Here is a 19,088-nt window from a genome sequence, read left to right as displayed (position 1 = left end):
GGCCCTGTGGACAGATGAACTGTCAGGCTGCTTCTTGTCCTTTAGGCGGTGAGATTCGTCTGCAGAGCCAGAGTCTGACCTGAAAGAGTCACTGGAACCTGTCCATCTGACGAGGTGGGGTGGGGCTGTGGTCTGACCCCAAGATCTGGAGGCCCTGTCTGCTCCCAGCAGCTGGAGCGAGGCCCCATGGTGGGGAAGGAGGCCAGGGGCCGTGACTCACTCCCCCTCCCCTGCCCCTCGCTGTACCTGCACACTTTGGTTTGGCCCTGCGCGCCCCTCTGAGAGAGATGGGGAGGAAGCCCTGCAGGGCCCCTCAGCAGAAGGGGCTGCCTCACCGAGGTCCTGTGGCCTGACCTGCTGCTGGGACCGGTCCTTAGCTGGTCTTGGGGGAACCAGATGGAGAACTCCAGGGAGGGTGTTGCAACTGCACAGAAAATTGGGCTAGCCCCTGGCAGCCCTCCCCACCACCCCACCCCACCCCAAGGGCTGGGCCCTTGCCCTGGCAGCCCTCCCCACCACCCTACCCCACCCCAAGGGCTGGGCCCTTGCCCTGGCAGTCACTGGCAGATGGCTGGGCTATCGGACAGAATGTGACTTTGCAGCCTCACCATGGACACACTACGGGACTTGGCTGGCCCTGGGGTCTTGTGCCTGGAAATAGCCTGAGGTGGCTCAGGAGCAGAGTAGAGGTGCCAGTTGTTTGTGTGGTGGGGAACCAGGGTCCAGAGGCCCTCCAGGAGTTGGAGGAGACCGTGGAGAGATGTGGGGGGCAGCTGCCCTGGATGAGCCGGTGCTTTCTCTGAGACCCCCAGCTCTTCTCCCTGCACCGTTCTGTTGTTTTCCCACGGCTGCCACCTACCAGTTCCTGCTTCTTCCAGAGAAATAAAGTTAGTTTCTATTTTATGCTACCGCCCTGTGCCTGCCTGTTTCTTTGCCTGTTGGTCAGCGTCTTGAGGGCCCAAGGTTCTGTGAGGTTAGCCGGCCATGCAGTGCTGCTACCTGTGGGCAGAGGGAGGGAGTGCAGGCCATGGGGCCAGAGGGCTTGGTACTCTGCGGACTCTAGAAAAAGGTGTCCTTGACTGCCCTGGGATTGCTGCCTGGATTGCTATAAGGGAGAGATGGGCAGGAGGGAGCTGAGTCAGGAACTTCAGGGACAAGGAGGGCACCCAGGTAATATGTTCATGTGGCCCAGAATGCAGAAGGTGCTGCAGGGTGCACAGCCAAGCGTGTGGACAGCTGCCCCGTCCTGTCGTTATCAGTGTCTCTTGCGCACTCCCTGTTTTGTTTAAAACGTTAGTGTGTTTGGCGGAGTCCTCTCATTGGTCCTCAGTAACCAGTTGAGTTAACCATGGTGTGTTTAGTCAGGCTGCCTCTGGGGAAGGGATATTCTAATGGTTTCCAGTTCTTTGCAGTTGCTGAGATAAATCGCGGGTGTCAAATTTTAGCTCGACGGTCCACAGAAACAGAAGAACAGTAAACTTCCTTCGGGACTAGGGAGAGGAGCTTTCTCTGGTCCTTGCCTGCTTCCAATTTTGGGTCCCCACCCCCTCTCGTAATAACCATCAGGAGCGCTCCAGAAACCCCTCAAAACAAACAAACAAATAAAACTAGAATAGATATACAGAACAACAAGGAAAGCTTAGAAACAGACAGTAAACAGCGGGGATGCACTTATAACTCACTGGGTGGGACACAAAGATTAGTTACTCCTCACTGGGGTACGGAAGATTTCTCTGCACACCCCTCCTAAACATGCTCACCTAAACTCTTGACATATATCCTGTTAGAATTATAGAGTTAGACCACCCGAAAAACAGCTAGGTTCAGCAAAAACATGCTTCGATGCTATAAACTGCTAAATACTAAAATTAAAATAGGCATGAGACAGCTGAATAGCAATCTAAGCCATTTTAAGGTGTATTGAACACGGTTGAATATAAACCAAAATTGAAATGTCTATGAAGAAGTCACAGGTTGTGGTTGAGAACCTGCATTTTCCTATTAACATATTGGTTAATCAATACCATGTCAATTAATGCCACAATGTTGTAAATGGTTGGAAATATTATGTTGGGGCTTTTAATTGATTGGGATGATACTCTGCTGGCTCTACCTTCAGACCAGAGATGGTCTCCCCAAGAAACCATTGAACTTACCAGGACAATAGGATGCTGGACTTTATGCTTGGTAAATACCTCCAATGAAAGAATGTCAACTGAATTTTTAAGATTTATTTATTTTATTACAGCCAGATATGCACAGAGGAGGAGAGACAGAGAGGAAGATCTTCCGTCCGATGATTCACTCCCCAAGTGAGCCGCAACAGCTGGTGCGCGCCGATCCGATGCCGGGAACCTGGAACCTCTTCCGGGTCTCCCACATGGGTGCAGTGTCCCAATGCATTGGACCATCCTCGACTGCTTTCCTAGGCCACAAGCAGGGAGCTGGATGGGAAGTGGAGCTGCTGGGATTAGAACCGGCGCCCATATGGGATCCCGGGGCTTTCAAGGCGAGGACTTTAGCCACTAGGCCACGCCGCCGGGCCCAACTGAATTTGAACTATGGAAATGCAACAAGGTGGAGCAATCCGCCGTTGGGGGAGGGTGTGGGGAGGAGTGGGGGGAATCCCAGTGCATAAAAAATGTATGACATAATGCAATGTAATTAATTTTAAAAAATGAACAATAAAAATATGTGTTTAAAAAAAAAATTTTAGCTCGACAGCAGCGCTTGAGGGTCAGTGTGTGTAGGCCACTTCACCCAGGAGGTGGCTCCTGCTGTCACAGCAGCTGCGTGTCGGAGGCTTTCTGACTGTTGTCAGGCTGTGGTGGGAAAGGCCGCTTCTGCGTTTAAATCAGCAAGTATTTCTCTGCTGAATGGATATTCTCTGTTAAGATATACTTTATTACTTTTTGAAAGGCAGAGATGTCTTCCATCCATTGAGCTCCACAAATGGGCCATGACGGCCCAGGCTAGGCCAGGCCAAAGCCAGAAGCATGGAATTCCATCCAGCTTCCCCATGTGGGTAGCAGGGACCGAAACATTTGGCCCATCCTCTGCTGCTCTCCCAGGTGCAGTAGCATGAGCTGGCAGTGGCTTATCATGCTTGGCCGTAACACTGGCCACTTGATTTACTTAAAAATATTAGAGCCATTTGTATTTCCTTTTCTCTGCATTGCCTGTGAAATCTACTTGGCCAATGAAACAATCTTTAATTGGTTTCTTACTGGGGAATTACTAGGGCCAAGGACCGGTGCCAGCAGCACCAGGCTACCCTCAGATGTTTTTGGACAGCCCAGCGGCTTCCGGCTCTGCTCAGGCCCAGAGGACAGGTGAATATGCTCTCTACCCTGCACACCTCCACGGATGGAGTCTCTTTCAGCACACACAGCCCCAGCCAGCAGCTCTGGGATTTTTCACTGACTGGGGAGGGACTCAGGGAATCAAACCTCATGCTGCAATGCTGCACGTTGTCAGTAGGTGGTGCTACCAGCGAGTCCAGCAGCAGCCCTGGTGGTCTGAGCACAGTTCTCCCTGGCCAAGGGCTGCAGGGTCAGCCAGGGCTTCCTCCGCCCTCCCCACAACCCCCCAAAGTGTCCTGGGAGCCACCTCCAGCCCACTCCTTGAACCACAACCCGCTGCACCACGGGGCACCAGCCCAGCAGACCCCACCACCTGCCACTCGCCACTCACCTTCCCCCTTCCCAGCAGTGGCCTGTTCTTCCCAGGTCAGTGCAGCCATGCCCGCCCTGCTTTCAGGGCACCTGGGCCATTACCTGTAGAGCTCTTGTTGTCTTCTTGTGACTTCACAGCCCATCCATCCCCAAAGCCTGCCTTGCCCCTCACCCCAGGGGATACTCGTGTCCCTCATCAGGAGACACACAGACAGAATGGAGAGGTGTCAGCAGCTCTGGCTGGGCTCCGGCCCATCGGCTTCTCCACCATTCTACCTTCAGGTCTGTCAAGAGACCAGGGAAAAACGCTGGCAGGCTGTTCAGAAGCAAACAGCAGGGCCCAGCCCCATGGCATAGCAGGTTATGTGTGTCCCATATGGGGCAGCAGTTCCAGTCCCGGAGGCCCCATTTCCCATCCACAAAAGGGTGGAGGATGACCCAAAGCCTTAGGACCCTGCGACCCTGTGGGAGAGACCCAGAGGAAGCGCCTGGCTTTGGATGACCCCGGCTCCAGCTGTTGTAGCCATTTAGGGAGTAAACCAACAGATGGAAGCTCTCTTTGTCTCTCCTTCTCTCTGTAAATCTGCCTTTCAGATAAAGAGAAAAGGGGTCAGGACTTTGGGCTTTAAGTACTTGGAGTAGGGGCTGATGAGAGCCAGGTTCGTTAACAAGAGCAGTGGCTCTAGCTGGCTGTGGCTGCTCTGTGTCTATATGCTGGGCCTGTGAGGTTTCAAGCTACAGATCCTACCCTGCCCTGTGCACACACACTGCTGGAGCCTCAGTTAAAGTATTTTTAGCTACAATTTTATAAATTGATTTTACAGAGAGGTCTTCCACTGATTCACTCCCCAAATAGCTACAATGACCAGAGCTGAGCCCATCAGAAGCTGTGAGCCAAGAGCCTAATCTGTCTCCCACATGGGTGCAGGATCCCAAGAACTTGAGCCATTCTTTGCAGCTTTTTCCAGGTCATAAGCAGGGAGCTCAGTCAGAAGTGGAGCAACTGGGACGCGATCCTGCACTTACATGGGGAACCAGAGCCACAGGACAGATTAACACGCTTTGCAACCATGGTGGCCCCTTTCTGCTGCATTTTGTCTTAAGATTAGTGAACTATCATACACAGGCAGAAGTTCACGTTTAGTAATACTGAACATCACTGTTTAAAACCTAGAGTCCCTTCCTAGCCCCCTTGCGTCTTGGAGAAGCTACTTGACCTTGCTCAGTCCGCTGAGGGGCGGGTTTGGGAAAGAGCAGCTCCTTCCCTCCGGGAGGCCCTTGAGCATTGAGTCCAGGGTGCCGGGCTGAGGGCTACCCAGCGAGAACCAGAGCTGTGGCTTCCTGCTCCTGCCTGTGCCCAGCAGCCGGGAGCTTGCATCATACCTCAGACACACTTCGGGCATGAAATCGGGTTCTGCCTTTCCCTTGTCCCCTTAATGCCTTTCCTGATACAATTTGTTCTCTGGCTGCACACAGGCAGCTATTTATAGATGGGCGGCATTTTGGACTCAGTTTGAAGAAAACACGTCATTTTTGCATAAACACCACAGTCTTGTGTGCCTTACCAGCAGCATTTAAGAATCTGCCACCCAGCTCAGGCGATTTCAGTAAGATGTTTTGCCAGGCCTTGTGATGGGGAGGCACTGAGGCAGTCAGCAATTTTCTGAAATCAGGACACTAGGTCCTCTGACTCTAGGGTTTCCTGCATTTTTCAAAGGTTTGTTTTACAGATTTACAGAGAGAAGGAGAGACAAAGAGAGCTTCCATCTGTTGGTTTACTCCCTAAATGGCTACAACAGCTGGAGCCGGGGTCATCCAAAGCCAGGCGCTTCCTCTGGGTCTCTCCCACAGGGTCGCAGGGTCCTAAGGCTTTGGGTCATCCTCCACCCTTTTGTGGATGGGAAATGGGGCCTCCGGGACTGGAACTGCTGCCCCATATGGGACACACATAACCTGCTATGCCATGGGGCTGGGCCCTGCTGTTTGCTTCTGAACAGCCTGCCAGCGTTTTTCCCTGGTCTCTTGACAGACCTGAAGGTAGAATGGTGGAGAAGCCGATGGGCCGGAGCCCAGCCAGAGCTGCTGACACCTCTCCATTCTGTCTGTGTGTCTCCTGATGAGGGACACGAGTATCCCCTGGGGTGAGGGGCAAGGCAGGCTTTGGGGATGGATGGGCTGTGAAGTCACAAGAAGACAACAAGAGCTCTACAGGTAATGGCCCAGGTGCCCTGAAAGCAGGGCGGGCATGGCTGCTCTGACCTGGGAAGAACAGGCCACTGCTGGGAAGGGGGAAGGTGAGTGGCGAGTGGCAGGTGGTGGGGTCTGCTGGGCTGGTGCCCCGTGGTGCAGCGGGTTGTGGTTCAAGGAGTGGGCTGGAGGTGGCTCCCAGGACACTTTGGGGGGTTGTGGGGAGGGCGGAGGAAGCCCTGGCTGACCCTGCAGCCCTTGGCCAGGGAGAACTGTGCTCAGACCACCAGGGCTGCTGCTGGACTCGCTGGTAGCACCACCTACTGACAACGTGCAGCATTGCAGCATGAGGTTTGATTCCCTGAGTCCCTCCCCAGTCAGTGAAAAATCCCAGAGCTGCTGGCTGGGGCTGTGTGTGCTGAAAGAGACTCCATCCGTGGAGGTGTGCAGGGTAGAGAGCATATTCACCTGTCCTCTGGGCCTGAGCAGAGCCGGAAGCCGCTGGGCTGTCCAAAAACATCTGAGGGCTGAGGGTGCCCACAGTCCTCCCTGCTGGCAAGACCATTCCATTTAGTGTCTCCCTACCAGAATGAAAGACTGGACTCTCTTGTTTAAAGATGTCTGAGAGTTACATAGAGAGGAGGCAGTAGAGAGGGAGGTCTTTTGTCCACTGGTTCACACCCGAAATGGCTACAGCAGGCAGAGGAGGGCCAGGCGAAAGGCAGGCACTTCATCTTGGGGTCCAAAGCCTAGGCCATCTTTTACTGTTTTTCCAGACCATCAACAGGGAGCTGGACTGGAAATGGAGTAGCCGAAACTCGAACCCATAACCCTTTGAGATAATAGGTCTCACAGGTGGCAGATTAAGTCACTATCCCGAAGTTCTAGCCCCTGTCCTCAGGGATATTTCTTTTAGAAAAGAATATTATTATAGCAACCCTTGCATACAGAAAAATAGAATCTTTAGTTTATTCGTAGTTTTTAAGAATATTTATTTATTTGAAGGGCAGTGTAACAGGATAGTTAGAGATTTCTCCATCCACTACCCTGCTTCCTGAATGATCACAGGCTGATGCCAGGAGCCTGAAACCTCAGGTTCTCCCATGGGGACTGGGAGCTGGATTGGAGGTGGGACGGCCTCATCTGGGCCTGCTTCCCATGCCGGATCCGTGTCAGGCAACAGCCTCACCCACTGCACTGCTTCACCTGCACTTCACTCATACTTCCAGCTCTTGAATGCAGCCACTGTTGAACATCCTGGCAGTCCTATCCTTTTATGCTTTTAACAAGTTTAGTTTGATTTGAAGAGCAGGCAGAGATCTTAGATCTACTGGTTCACACTCCAGATGCCTGCAACAGCTGCATCATGACCAGCAGAAACCGGGAACCTAGGGCTCCATCTGGGTCTCTCTTGTGGATTGGCAGAGGTTCAAGTACTTGGGCCAGCACCTGCTGCCTCCTAGGGATGCATGAGTCAAAACGGAGACAGGAAGCAGAGCCAGGGTTTGAACCCAAGCATTCCAACACAGGATGCTGGCATCGAGACACCTGCCCCTCGTGCCCCTACCGTCTCCACCTTGTTACAGGGGCAAAGGCATTGGGCGCAGATGCCACAGCTTGCTTGGTCATCCCCTGTGGCTAAACTCCCATTTGTCTTTTCTTGGAAAAATATATTTTTATTTGAAAGATTTTACAGAGAGAGAAGCAGAAACAGAGAGAGGGATCTTTCCTCCATTGGTTCACTCATTAAACGGCTGCAATGGCCAGCGCTGAGCCGATCTGAAGCTAAGGGCCAGGAGCTTCTTTTTCCTGGGTCTCCCATGTGGGTGCAGGGTCCCAAGGCTTTGGGCTATCATCTCAGGCCACAAGGAAGGAGCTGGAAGGGAAGTGGAACAGCTGGAACCCTACCATTGCCTATAACTACAATGTCAGGATACACTTAAATAACAGAATGAAGGGCTTGTAACTGTTGAAGGACTTACAATAGAAAGCAATGGAGGATGGCCCAAAGCCTTGGGACCTTGCACCCACGTTGGAGACCTGGAGGAAGTTCCTGGCTCCTGGCTTCAGGTTGGCACAGCTCCAGCTGTTGTGGCCGCTTGGGGAGTGAATCAGTGAATGGTAGATCTTCCTCTCTTGTCTCTCCTCCTCTCTGTATATCTGACTTTGCAATAAAATAAATAAAACTTTTTAAAAAATGGCTTAAGTATGGAAAGATCAGGAAAACACGCATTTCTGCCACTGGTTGTTTGACCTTAAACAAATCCCTTCCTGGGGCCTGGGGTTTCACCGACTGGGGACGAGGGTGAGTTTGGTCCATCCCTACCAACCTTGTTATTTTGCGTCCCATGGAAGAGCAAAGTCTGATGGAGAAGGTGATGTTGAGCTCTGCACGTCTCTCTCCTCTCTCCTGGCCAGTAGCCTTGGGTCCTAGGCAGAGCATTTGGTTTGCATCCCAACTCTGTGGTCTCCAGCCAAGTGTTGACATCTCTTCCTCGACTTCAATAACGAGGGTGACAACGTGCTTGCTTTGGTGCGGTTCAAGATCTCATGCCCTCTTCGCTCTTGCTTCATCCCTACTGGCCCAGGTAGAGGTGAGGCTGTGCCTTTTGCAGCGTGCAGAGTCCTAGGAAGAGAACAGAAAGACTGTCTCCCCTTCCTGCAGCTTACACCTGGATCAAGGCGCCCCCTAGCAGAGCCATTGGAAAATGCACAGAGGTGGCAGCAGGGCTGAGTTAGCCAGACCTGGGCAGAATGGGGCGTGTGTGGGCCTGGCATCAGCAGCATCAGGGCTTCTGAGACCCAGGTCTCATTCCGGCGTTTGTGCCCTTGGAGGAGCTTGAAGGGCTCTTTGTATTCTGTTCTGATCCTATGCCCATCTGGGAAGGTTTTTTATTTTGCTTAATTTTTTTTCCAGTTCTACTACCTCCGTTAGTTTGCTTTTCATATTTGGTGCCTCTGCGGAGATGGCCTTATTCACTTGGACAGAGTTTGTTCTTTGCTCGCAGTACATGGCTACCTTGCTCCCGATCCCGGCTCTGGTCTTAGGTGCAGAAAATTTCATGGAAATGTTTAGGTTTGTCTTCGCAGGTCAGTGTCTCAGGTTCAGGCAGCGGTTTCAGAGTCAGTTTAGTTTCCACCTTGGCATTGCTAAAATGAATCTTCAGAAAGTAAGTGGGAAATGTGTATTATGTAAGAAAAAATGATTGGGGGGCCCAGTGCGGTAGCTTAGTGGTTCAAGTCCTTGCCTTGCATTCACTGGGATCCTATATGAGCTCTGGTTCATGTCCTAGCTCCTCCACTTCCCATCCAGCTCCCTGCCTGTAACCTGGAAAAGCAGTTGAGGACAGCCCAAAGCCTTGGGACCCTGCACCTGCGTGGGAGACCTGGAAGCAGCTCCTGGCTCCTGGCTTCAGATTGGCTCGGTTCCAACCATTGTGGACACTAGGGGAGTGAACCATCAGACGGAAGATCTTTCTGTCTCTGCTTTTCTGTAAATCTGACTTCCCAATAAAAAAAAAAATCTTAAAAAAATGATTGGGGTAAGCATGGTGGTTCAATAAGCTAATTCTCTGTTTGCAAGTGTCAACATTCCCTATGGGTGCCAGTTAATGTCCTGGCTGCTCCACTTCCCATCCAGCTCGATGCCTGTGGCCTGGTAAAGCAGCAGAGGATGGCCCAAGGCCTTGGGCTCTACACCCACATGGGAGACCCAGAAGAAGCTCCAGGCTCCTGGCTTTGAATTGCTCTGGGTATTGTGGCCATTTGGAAGATGGCCCAAATTGATGGAAAATCTCTCTCTTTCTGTCTGTAAATCTGCCTTTCCAATAAAAATATATAAATCTTTGAAAAAATTGTCCATCGGCCCAAAGCTTTGGGACCCTGCACCCGCGGGGGAGACCCGGAAGAGGTTCCTGGTCCCAGCATCGGATTGGCGCATACCGGCCTGTTGCGGCTCACTTGGGGAGTGAAACATCGGATGGAAGATCTTCCTCTCTGTCTCTCCTCCTCTCTGTATATCCGGCTTTCCAATAACAATAAAATCTTAAAAAAAAAAAAAAAAAGAAAAAATTGTCCATGTACTTAAGAAATCAGCATCAAAATAATCCTTTGTTTACATCTTTACAGACACTTTTTTGGGGGGGAGGTGAAATAATTTTATTTCACAGTTGTCTTTGGAACTGTAAATACATTATTTTTTATATAAAAACATTAGTATAGGAATCTACACTGTCTACAAAATGATTCTATAGAACCTCTTAAACAAAAATGCACCCATTATGGTTTCCTTGAGGTTGCTCGGAAAAAATCCACTTGTAGGCTGATTCTAAAACATACCATCCCACCACTTTCATCTTTCAGTTTGAAGTATAGATTGCTGTCGTCAGCATGTGTTCACGTTTCCTTAGAGATCTGACAACACAGTCAGACTGCCTTTTCACCCAGTGTTCCATTGGCTCATCAGCCTTTTCTACAGCTTCACCAGGCTGAGCAGGCGGTGCCTTTCTCTGTGGTCTTTCTTCAAGACCTTCCAGGAATGGAGACACCTCATCATCATCATCATAAACTGTGAACGCCAAGTGTTTGCCAACAATTCCAGTGAAATATTCTTTGTAGTTAGGTTCTGCTCTGCGTGGAGTATCTGTCTCAATGCGCGCAGGCCATGTTTAACCAGTTCATTTAAATTGCACTCCATAAACTCAGACGTATGTCTTTCCAAGTAAGTGTGAGTTGACTGAGAACAGGCTCCAATGCACATAGTGCTGCAGTCAAAGTAGTTAGCAGATGGACAGGTCTGGAAAGTGTGAGGACCCATGTCATCATATCCAGCAATAAGCAGCCCTATGCCTTAGGGTCTCCAAATACAAAGCTGGAATCAGACATTCCTGGAGCATAAAATTACATAACAGTCGAGCATCAGCAGTAAGCCCCGCAATTAAGATACCAATGTGGTTGTCAACATGCAGAATTCTTTTCTGATGAGCTGCAAGCTCTGTGCCCTCTTCAGTGCAACCATCACTGCATGGCTTTTTGATTTCAGACCAACTGTGGCTGAATCTTGTTTAACAGCTTCCATTGCATATTCAGTTTGATGAGTCCTGCCCTGAGGGCTCAAACAGTGACATCATTGGCATAGTGGTTGCAAACATGGCTCCAATGCCCGCTTGGCTGCGGGACTCCGGGCGAGGAAAGTGTAAGCAAGGGAACAGCACCGAAACTCTACTGACCTTTTTGGAGTATAAGCCTATTTGGGTCTCTCACATGTGTGTACCGCCTGGTGGCCAGTTTGAGAGCCAGGCAGTAGTAGTCTTTCCCTGGGTGGGTTATCAAAGCCTTTGGTGTGCAGTTGAGGGTGGGATTCACGCATGTACAGGTCAGGGATGAGTCTAGGAGTTTATGCAACACTTGGTGAGATTGAGGTCACGGACCACCCTCTCCTCTTCAATCTGTCTGACTCACCGGTGCCCCTCCTTCACCTGCCCTTCCCTGTTTTCTGGAACACATCTTTCCCCTTGGCTGCCACTGGCTCTGGAGCCAAACGAAGAGAAATGCATAGCGGAAAAGGACCACCTTTGTACAGCAGGATCCCAAATTCCTTCAGCAGAAAGGAGGTCTCCTCCTGTCCTCCGCTGGGGGGCAGTATTTGCTGTGAGATCTCCATTGGCTGATGCCGGGATGGGGTGCATCAAGCAGTGTGTAGGGGACGGGGCAGGCCTGAAGTAGACAGCTGTGGTCACACTCTGGGACCCTGCCGCCTGCTGGGATCTCCACTGCAGGGTAAGGGAGTGGATTTAGTCATTGATACATCTGCCAAGTGCCTCGGACAGTGCCTGGTGCAAGGTATCAGCATTTGAGGAGTCTGGTGAACAAGTTCCCACTTTGTAGTATGTTCGTAGTTCTCAGTCTATCAAACTCAGTGCTCTATTCCTGTGCCAAACATTTTGAAATCATTTTTCCTAGACTGAAATTATATAACAATCTGCACACACCTTTAAATTTTTTTTTAAATTATTTTTTGGGCGGGCCCGGTGGCGTGGCCTAGCAGCTACAAGTCCTCGCCTTTCACGCGCCGGGATCCCATGTGGGCGCCGGTTCTAGTCCCTGCAGCTCCACTTCCCATCCAGCTCCCTGCTTGTGGCTTGGGAAAGCAGTCGAGGATGGTCCAAAGCCTTGGGACCCTGCACCCGTGTGGAAGACCCGGAAAAGGTTCCTGGTTCCCGGCTTCGGATCGGCTTCGGATCGGCGCAGCACCGGCCATTGCGGCTCACTTGGGTAGTGAATCATTGGACTGAAGATATTCCTCTCTGTCTCTCCTCCTCTCTGTATATCTGACTTTCCAATGAAAATAATCTTTAAAAATTTTTTAAATTATTTTTAAATTTTTATTGGAAACTTGAATATATAGAGAGGAGGAGAGACAGAGAGGAAGATCTTCTAGCTGGTGATTCACTCCTCAAGTGGCTGCAATGGTTGGAACTGAGCCAATCTGAAGCCAGGAGCCAGGAGCTGCTTTCAGGTCTCCCACACAGGTGCAGGGTCCCAAGGCTTTGGGACATCCTTGACTGCTTTCCCAGGCCGCAAGCAGGGAGCTGGGTGGGAAGTGGGTCACTGGGATTAGAACTGGCACCCAGATGCGGGCACAGGGGCCAAATTCTGTCAGGCGCTGGCATGGCTTCGACAGATGGTGACATCTGTTGGCACCGGTGTGGACTGGATAGTGGGGTTGGTTGGGATGAACTGGGCTTCAATGCCCATCAACATGTACAAGAACTGAATGGGTTGTGGGACAGACGGGACTAGTCTGCTGTACATATTGGCAAACATGGGAACCAGGGCAGGGGGGGCCTGGTGGGGGTTTTTGTGGGTCTTTCTGACTAGACTGCAGCTCCCACTGGTTTACATGAAGGCCAAGTATGTGGTGGGCAAGATTGGGTTGGGCTGCAACTCATTGGGCTGCATAAAACACGGGGCTGGAGACAACTGACCCAGCAATTGCAACTACCAGTGTGTGTGTAGGCTGATTTGGGTGACAGACTATGCTGGACCCTGTATTGGCAAACACACACAGGAGTTAGGTCTGGGATGGCCTCAGATGAGGTTTCTTGGGTGATTTCCTACCAACTGAACTGCTGTCAGAACCCTAACCATGAAGAGAATTGCAGGTTCCATGGTCTGGCTGTGGGAGTGAATGTGTCAGAGCTGGGCCTCCACAGTGGCTCAGACGGAGCAGAGGACAGCATATCCAAATGTACATGGAGGATATGGTAGTATGTCGGAGCCTCCAGAGGACACCTGGTAGCGTGGCAGAGGACAGAGGACAGAATAAATTGATCAACTGCCCCAGCCAACCATTAGCAGTGAAGATCTGGGCAGATGGAGACACTAAGGTGAACCATAGCAGCCAGTGGATTCGCGAGATTTCATTGCGATTCGAGTGGCGGGATCACCAGCAATCCAGGACTGTTGGACTATCAAAACCTCTTGAGAAATTCGTGGCTTTGTAAATTTCTATTTTTCTTCCTGTTGTTGATTTTGTATTGTGGCTTTTCATTTAAGGGGATGTATAGTAACTGTAATGGAGACTATCATATCCAGATGTGAGGATACAATGCAGTATGCATCTCTACTTCTAGATCAAAGATGGACTACTGGGCCCGGTGTGATAGTGTAACGGCTAAAGTCCTTGCCTTGAACATGCCAGGATCCCATGTGGGCACTAGTTCTAATCCCGGCAGCTCCACTTCCCATCCAGCTCCCTGCTTGTGGCCTGGGAAATCAGTCGAGGATGGTCCAAAGCCTTGGGACCCTGCACACACATGGGAGACCCAAAAGAGGCTCCTAGCTCCTGGCTTTGGATTGGCTCAGCTCTGGCCATTGAGGCCATTTGGGGAGTGAATCATCAGATGAGGATCGTCCTCTCTGTCTCTCCTCCTCTCTCTGTATCTGCCTTTCCAATAAAAATAAATAAATCTTTTTAAAAAACGATGTGCTACTAATAAAACTGTTACCTGTATCTTGACGATAGGATGCTGGACACTGCCATTGTCCCTGCCTGCAATGTGAACATGTGAGTACTTATGAAGAGCTATGCTGTAGTAATAATATAGGTGAACTTGGTGGGTGGAGGGGATTTGAGGAGGAGGTAGGGGAAATCCCAGAACCTATGGAACTGTATCATAGAATGATGATAATAATTTAAAAAGAAGTAAAATTATAGTTTTAAAAAAAACCTGGCACCCATATGGCGTCCTGGCACATGCAAGGTGAGGACTTTAGCCACTAGGCTACCACGCCGGGCCCACTTTTTGAAATGGTTTGTTTATTTAAAAGAGTGACAGGGAAGGAGAGAAAGACCTTCCAACTGCTTGTTCACTCCCCAAATGGTCATAATACTGTGATAGCCAGGATAGGGCCATGTCAAGTCAAAACTAGGGCCTGAGAATTGCATTCAGGTCTCCCACCTGGGTGCCAACATTTAGTGCCTTTGCAACTGGAATATCAGGAAGCTGGATCAGAATGGAGCAACTGGGACGTAGGTACTCTGATATGGGATTCCCGCATGGCAAGCTGTGGCTTAACGTGCTGTGCCACAACACTCCCACCCCGATTGTCAAAACTAGAGTACTGCCTGGAGTGGATATTGGTGTGTAACCGATCCCTTCAGCCAGCATTGAACACTCATTCTCCAGCTGCGCAGCTCACAGCTGAGGCCGGAACTGAACCCGTATGCCTAGTGGCGCTGCCATGCGTATCCAGTGACCTGTCACTGGTATGCCTCACTGCTTCAATCGGAGACATCTCAGAACAGCTGTTGCTGTGGCATGGTAGGCAAAGCCACAGTCTGTGATATTGGCATTCCCAGATAGGCACCTGTTCGACTCTTGGCTGCTTTACTTGCAATGCAACTCCCTGCTTATGGCCTGTGGAGCAGTGGAGGACAGCTCGAGTCCTTGGACCCCTGCACCCATGCGGGACACCTAGAAGAAGCTCCACACTCTTGGCTTTGGCCTGGCCCAGCCCCAGCCATTGAGGCCATCTGGAGGGTGAACCCATAAACGGAAGACTGTCACAGCCTGGCTCTGCCCACTCTCACATCATCACCTCACAAGTGTGTCTAAGAGCAGGCCTCTCTCTCGTCCACCCCTTCTGGGGCGCTCCATCCAGGACCATGTCCTGACCGTCGCCTGCTCTCCAGGCCACTGGGTAGGGGGTCACTGTGCCAGAACTTCACACCTCCTGGGTGAGAAGTCACACTTGACAAGGTCTCTGGGGACCCAAGTACAAAGCAAAGTGCAAGAAGCTGTCCCAGGTGGCAGATGCTCCCACTTCAGGGGCTGACGCCGTGTCCCCCGGCCGCCGGAGCTCAGCAATGCTGTCCGTGATGACATTCTCCAAATCAGTGAGCAAGCCTTGGGGAAGAGCCCAACAAGGCAGGCCGAAATGCCCGTGACTTCCACACTAGCTGAATTGCTGGAAAATTCCAGGCATCTTAAAATTGTGCAGGAGGCTGGCTCTTGTACCTTACTGCTCCGTGGATTTGCAGGAGGTCCTTAAGCCAGCTGCCTCCCGCCAAGATCCCAAAAGTTCCTACCTCGTCCCCTAGGGGTCAGCACCGCCCTTACCGAGAAGAGCAAACCGTGAACTTAAAAGTGAGTGCTCTTAGGGCCTCTTTATCTCAGAAAATCAGATTAGGAGATGTGAAGCAACCTGTCCAAGGTCGCACAGCAAGCTTTGGGCCCAAGTTGGCACCTCCTTCCTGTCGTTGCAACCCACGTTTGCCCTGGTGTGCTGCTGACAGGTGTCTGTGGTCTCTCGGAAGCTCCTGGTCAAGAATCGATAGCCGGTTTTGTTAGTAACAGGAAAGGCTAAACTGTCTAGAATGCAACCCCCTGTTGGACTCAGGGTAACCATGGCAACTCGGGGCCTCCCTGGGAAGCCCCTGACTTAACTGTCTGGTGCCCTCAGAGCCTGGGTTAGCAGACAGAACCAGAACCTCAGGCCACCCTTCCTCGAGGGGCACCCCGAAGTGACTGTCCACCCCCTGCCCAGAGACCCACAGAGAGGCCAGCAGACCCAGACCTGGAGAGGTGGGAAGGGGCGTGTCCCATGCAGGAGGCTGGAACTGAGCTGGCACCTGGCTTTGGCTTGGCCAAGCCCTAGCTGCTGTGGACATCCGAGGAGCGAACCAGTTCATAGGAAATCTCTGCCTTGTTGTCTCTCAAATACATACACACATAAATACTGTTAAATCCCAAGACACAGAGTCCCTTTGCTGTGCTGTGGGAGCTCCTAGGGCACAGAGGGCGGGTCTAATGCCTCAGCACCCGTCCATTCCCACAGCGCCACCCCCAGGTGTGATGCCCAGTGACCCCAGGACCATGAGCCGAGATCTGCTCTGCAACGGACCCCAGCCAGCTCGCACCACCCACTGCAGGCTGAGGTCATTGCTGCATCTTTGAATGACACTGGAGAGGTACTGCAATAAGTCCATTTGAAAGATGGGAAGCTGAGGTTGGGAGAAATGATGGTGACTTCCTAAGGCAGGCTTAGCGGTCGAGATCGGGCTTGGCTGAGTAGACCTGGGCTGCTTTCCCTGGTCCCAGTACCAGCCCCGGTGCCTGGAACCACCTTTGGAGTTTCAAGCAGCTCTCATACCTGGACCTCCCAGGTTCTGATTTAATTAGTCTGGGGCAAACATTTTATTAAAAACCATAAAACAAACAAAAAACCCTCTGCTTGTAGAGGGAAGGATGGAGGGATGAAGAGAGTGTTATTATTATATTCTTAAAATTGTAACTATTAGTGCCAGTATTGTGGCCTAACAGGTTAAACCACAGCTTGCAATGCCGTTGTTGGTTCTGGTTTGAATCCTGGCTCCTCCACTTCCAATCCATCTTCCTGCTAATGCACCTGGAAAAGCCACAAAAGAGAATTCAGGTTCTTGGGTTCTTGCACACTAGTGGGAATCCTGGAGAAGCTCCTTTGGTCTGGCCCAGCTCTGACCATTGCAGCCTTTTGGGGAGTGAACCAGTGGATGGAAGATCTCTCTCTCACTCTCTGCCTGCCCCTATAATTCTATCTTTCAACTAAATAAAATAAACTTTAAAAAAGGTTGTATCTATGAATCATATTGATTCTGCTAAAAGATAATTACAAATTTAAAGATATATTTAGGGAAATCACTAAATTTTTCTACTTACTACATACAGTCACATAAATTTGTATATATCCATTGGTCTCCTTCCCTTTTAGACACCACACACACCATACCTATTCTTTTTTTTTTTTCAATTTTTTTTTTTATTGGAAAGTCAGATTTACAGAGAGAAGGCGAGACAGAGAGGAGGAGAGACACAGAGAAGGATTTAAAATCTGCTGGTTCACTCCCCAAGTGGCAGCAATGGCTGCAGCTGAGCTGATCTGAAGCCAGGAGCTTCTTCCAGGTCTCCCTCATGGGTGCAGGGTCCCAAGGCTTTGGGCCATCCTCAGCTGCTTTCCCAAGCCACAAGCAGGGAGCTGGATGGGAAGTGGAACAGCTGGGATATAAACCAGCACCCATATGGGATTCCAGTGCATGCAAGGCAAGGACTTTAGCTGCTAGGCTACTGCATCAGGCCCCATACCTATTCTTAAGACAGTTTTGTTTCTATAATACAGGAGTGTATCTATATTTGCACCTGTCATCACTACTTATTTACGATTCTCTCCAGTATTTTTGTAATTCTCCCAAGTTGTTCTTTATTATCAAATCTGCTTTCGCTGTTCTAGGTCCTTTGCATTTCCATATAGATTTGAGTCAGTTTATCAGTGTCCACACACACACACACACACACTCACGCATGCACACAGCCAAATTTCTCACAGATTTTTTTCATCGTAACTGCACTAAGCTTTAGATTAGTTTTGAGGATGCTGGACCTATTTTCTTTAGCAAGCCATGAAGCTATTTTGTTTGTCTCTACTTTTTTATCTTTTACTTCTTTCAGTAAGTTTTGTAGTGCTAAGTGTACAGCTTTGCATTTATTTTATCATGTGTAGCCTTAATTCACATGTTGTTATTGTAAATAGTCTTGCTTTTTAGAATTCACTCACCCTATATAGAAACAGTTCATTTTGACCAAGTATTCTGTAACTTTGTTCATTGACTTATTATTTCTAATAGTGTGATGAGATTTTATGATATCATACATAGACAATTATCATGTCTAAAGAGTTGATAACATTTTTCCTGTTTAATTTGTTGAAATGACTTTTGAAGTCGATTTTCAAAAATAGTATTTCAGTAGCAAGCCAGCCTTGCATTTCCAAGATACGCTGGATTGGTCACGCTGTGTTGTCCTTTTCACAGATTTTCATTCCCTTTGCTACAAGTTTAAGAATATTTATATTTGTAAGGCACATTGGTCTGTGGTTTTCTTCGGATTCCTTCGGTTTTGGCATTAGTGGTCTCAATGAAATGAGTCAGAAAATATTCCTTCTCTTCAATATTCTCTAAGACCTCACGCAAGTGGATTTATTTTTTTCAACAGTACAATGTTTTGTGAAGTTCATCAGTAAAACAAAAACACCCATGCCCTTCCACGCTGTTTTAATAAGCAACCAGGCTTGGGCACAATGCACTTGACTTTGAGTTAACTTGACATTGAGCAAGGCTTTGAAGGATAGCTCTGTGTGGCAGGTGTGGGAAGGGGAGTCAAGAGTCGGGGAGATAAGGGTTGAGGTGGGAGGCAGGTGGAGGTCTCCGCAAACCAAACCTGGCAGAGGTGGGCTCCGTGGGGACAACTCCTATGGGGTGGTGGCAGTGGATGTGAGGGGAGCAGAACCACCCAGTCCCGGGCTCCCAGGGAGCGGGCCAATGCCTCAGTGCTTTATTAGGGGAGAGGCTTCCTCCTGCAAAGCCTGAGGGAAGGTGGCACCAGGATGCTTGGCCTGCCTGGGCACACCCGGGAGGCTTTAGATGCTCCTGGCCAGGGGCCACGAGTCTGTGCTGGTGGGCCTTGAACCACATCCACTGCACGTTCTCAGGGCTGCCAGCCCAGTGCTTCTGAGGCCTGGGGTTTCCCCCTGTGTGGGTTCCCTGCTGCAGGGACAGTGTCTACCTCGAGGCACTGGGGTGCTGAAAAGTGCAGAGGAATTCCTAGCTATAGCTGTCTTGTGTGGAACAGTGGCTAGATGACATAGTTGTGGACACCCAAGGGTCCATTGCAGAGGCCCACCCTACCTCAC

The 19,088-nt window shown here is 50.2% G+C and overlaps 1 protein-coding gene and 1 pseudogene across 7 annotated transcripts in view; one reads left to right on the top strand and one right to left on the bottom strand.

The window, feature by feature from the left end:
- The window catches only part of TNK2 (tyrosine kinase non receptor 2), a 38,083-nt gene extending 37,678 nt beyond the window's left edge, over window positions 1-405 (top strand). For all 7 annotated transcript variants that reach the window (XM_058662053.1, XM_058662054.1, XM_058662049.1 and 4 more), the window contains one exon: window positions 46-405. In XM_058662053.1, the coding sequence (XP_058518036.1) occupies window positions 46-52 (7 nt within the window). In that variant the 3' untranslated portion in view covers window positions 53-405. The remainder of the gene's footprint in view (window positions 1-45) is intronic.
- Window positions 406-10,219: 9,814 nt separating this feature from the next.
- On the bottom strand, window positions 10,220-11,523 carry LOC118758863 (proteasome subunit alpha type-1-like; annotated as a pseudogene).
- Between the last annotated feature and the right edge of the window lie 7,565 nt (window positions 11,524-19,088).

The sequence above is a fragment of the Ochotona princeps genome, chromosome 3 (genome assembly GCF_030435755.1).
Source record: "Ochotona princeps isolate mOchPri1 chromosome 3, mOchPri1.hap1, whole genome shotgun sequence".
NCBI classification, from domain to species: domain Eukaryota; kingdom Metazoa; phylum Chordata; class Mammalia; order Lagomorpha; family Ochotonidae; genus Ochotona; species Ochotona princeps.
Note: the sequence above shows the minus strand (reverse complement) of the source record. Positions and strands in the feature narration are given on the sequence as shown.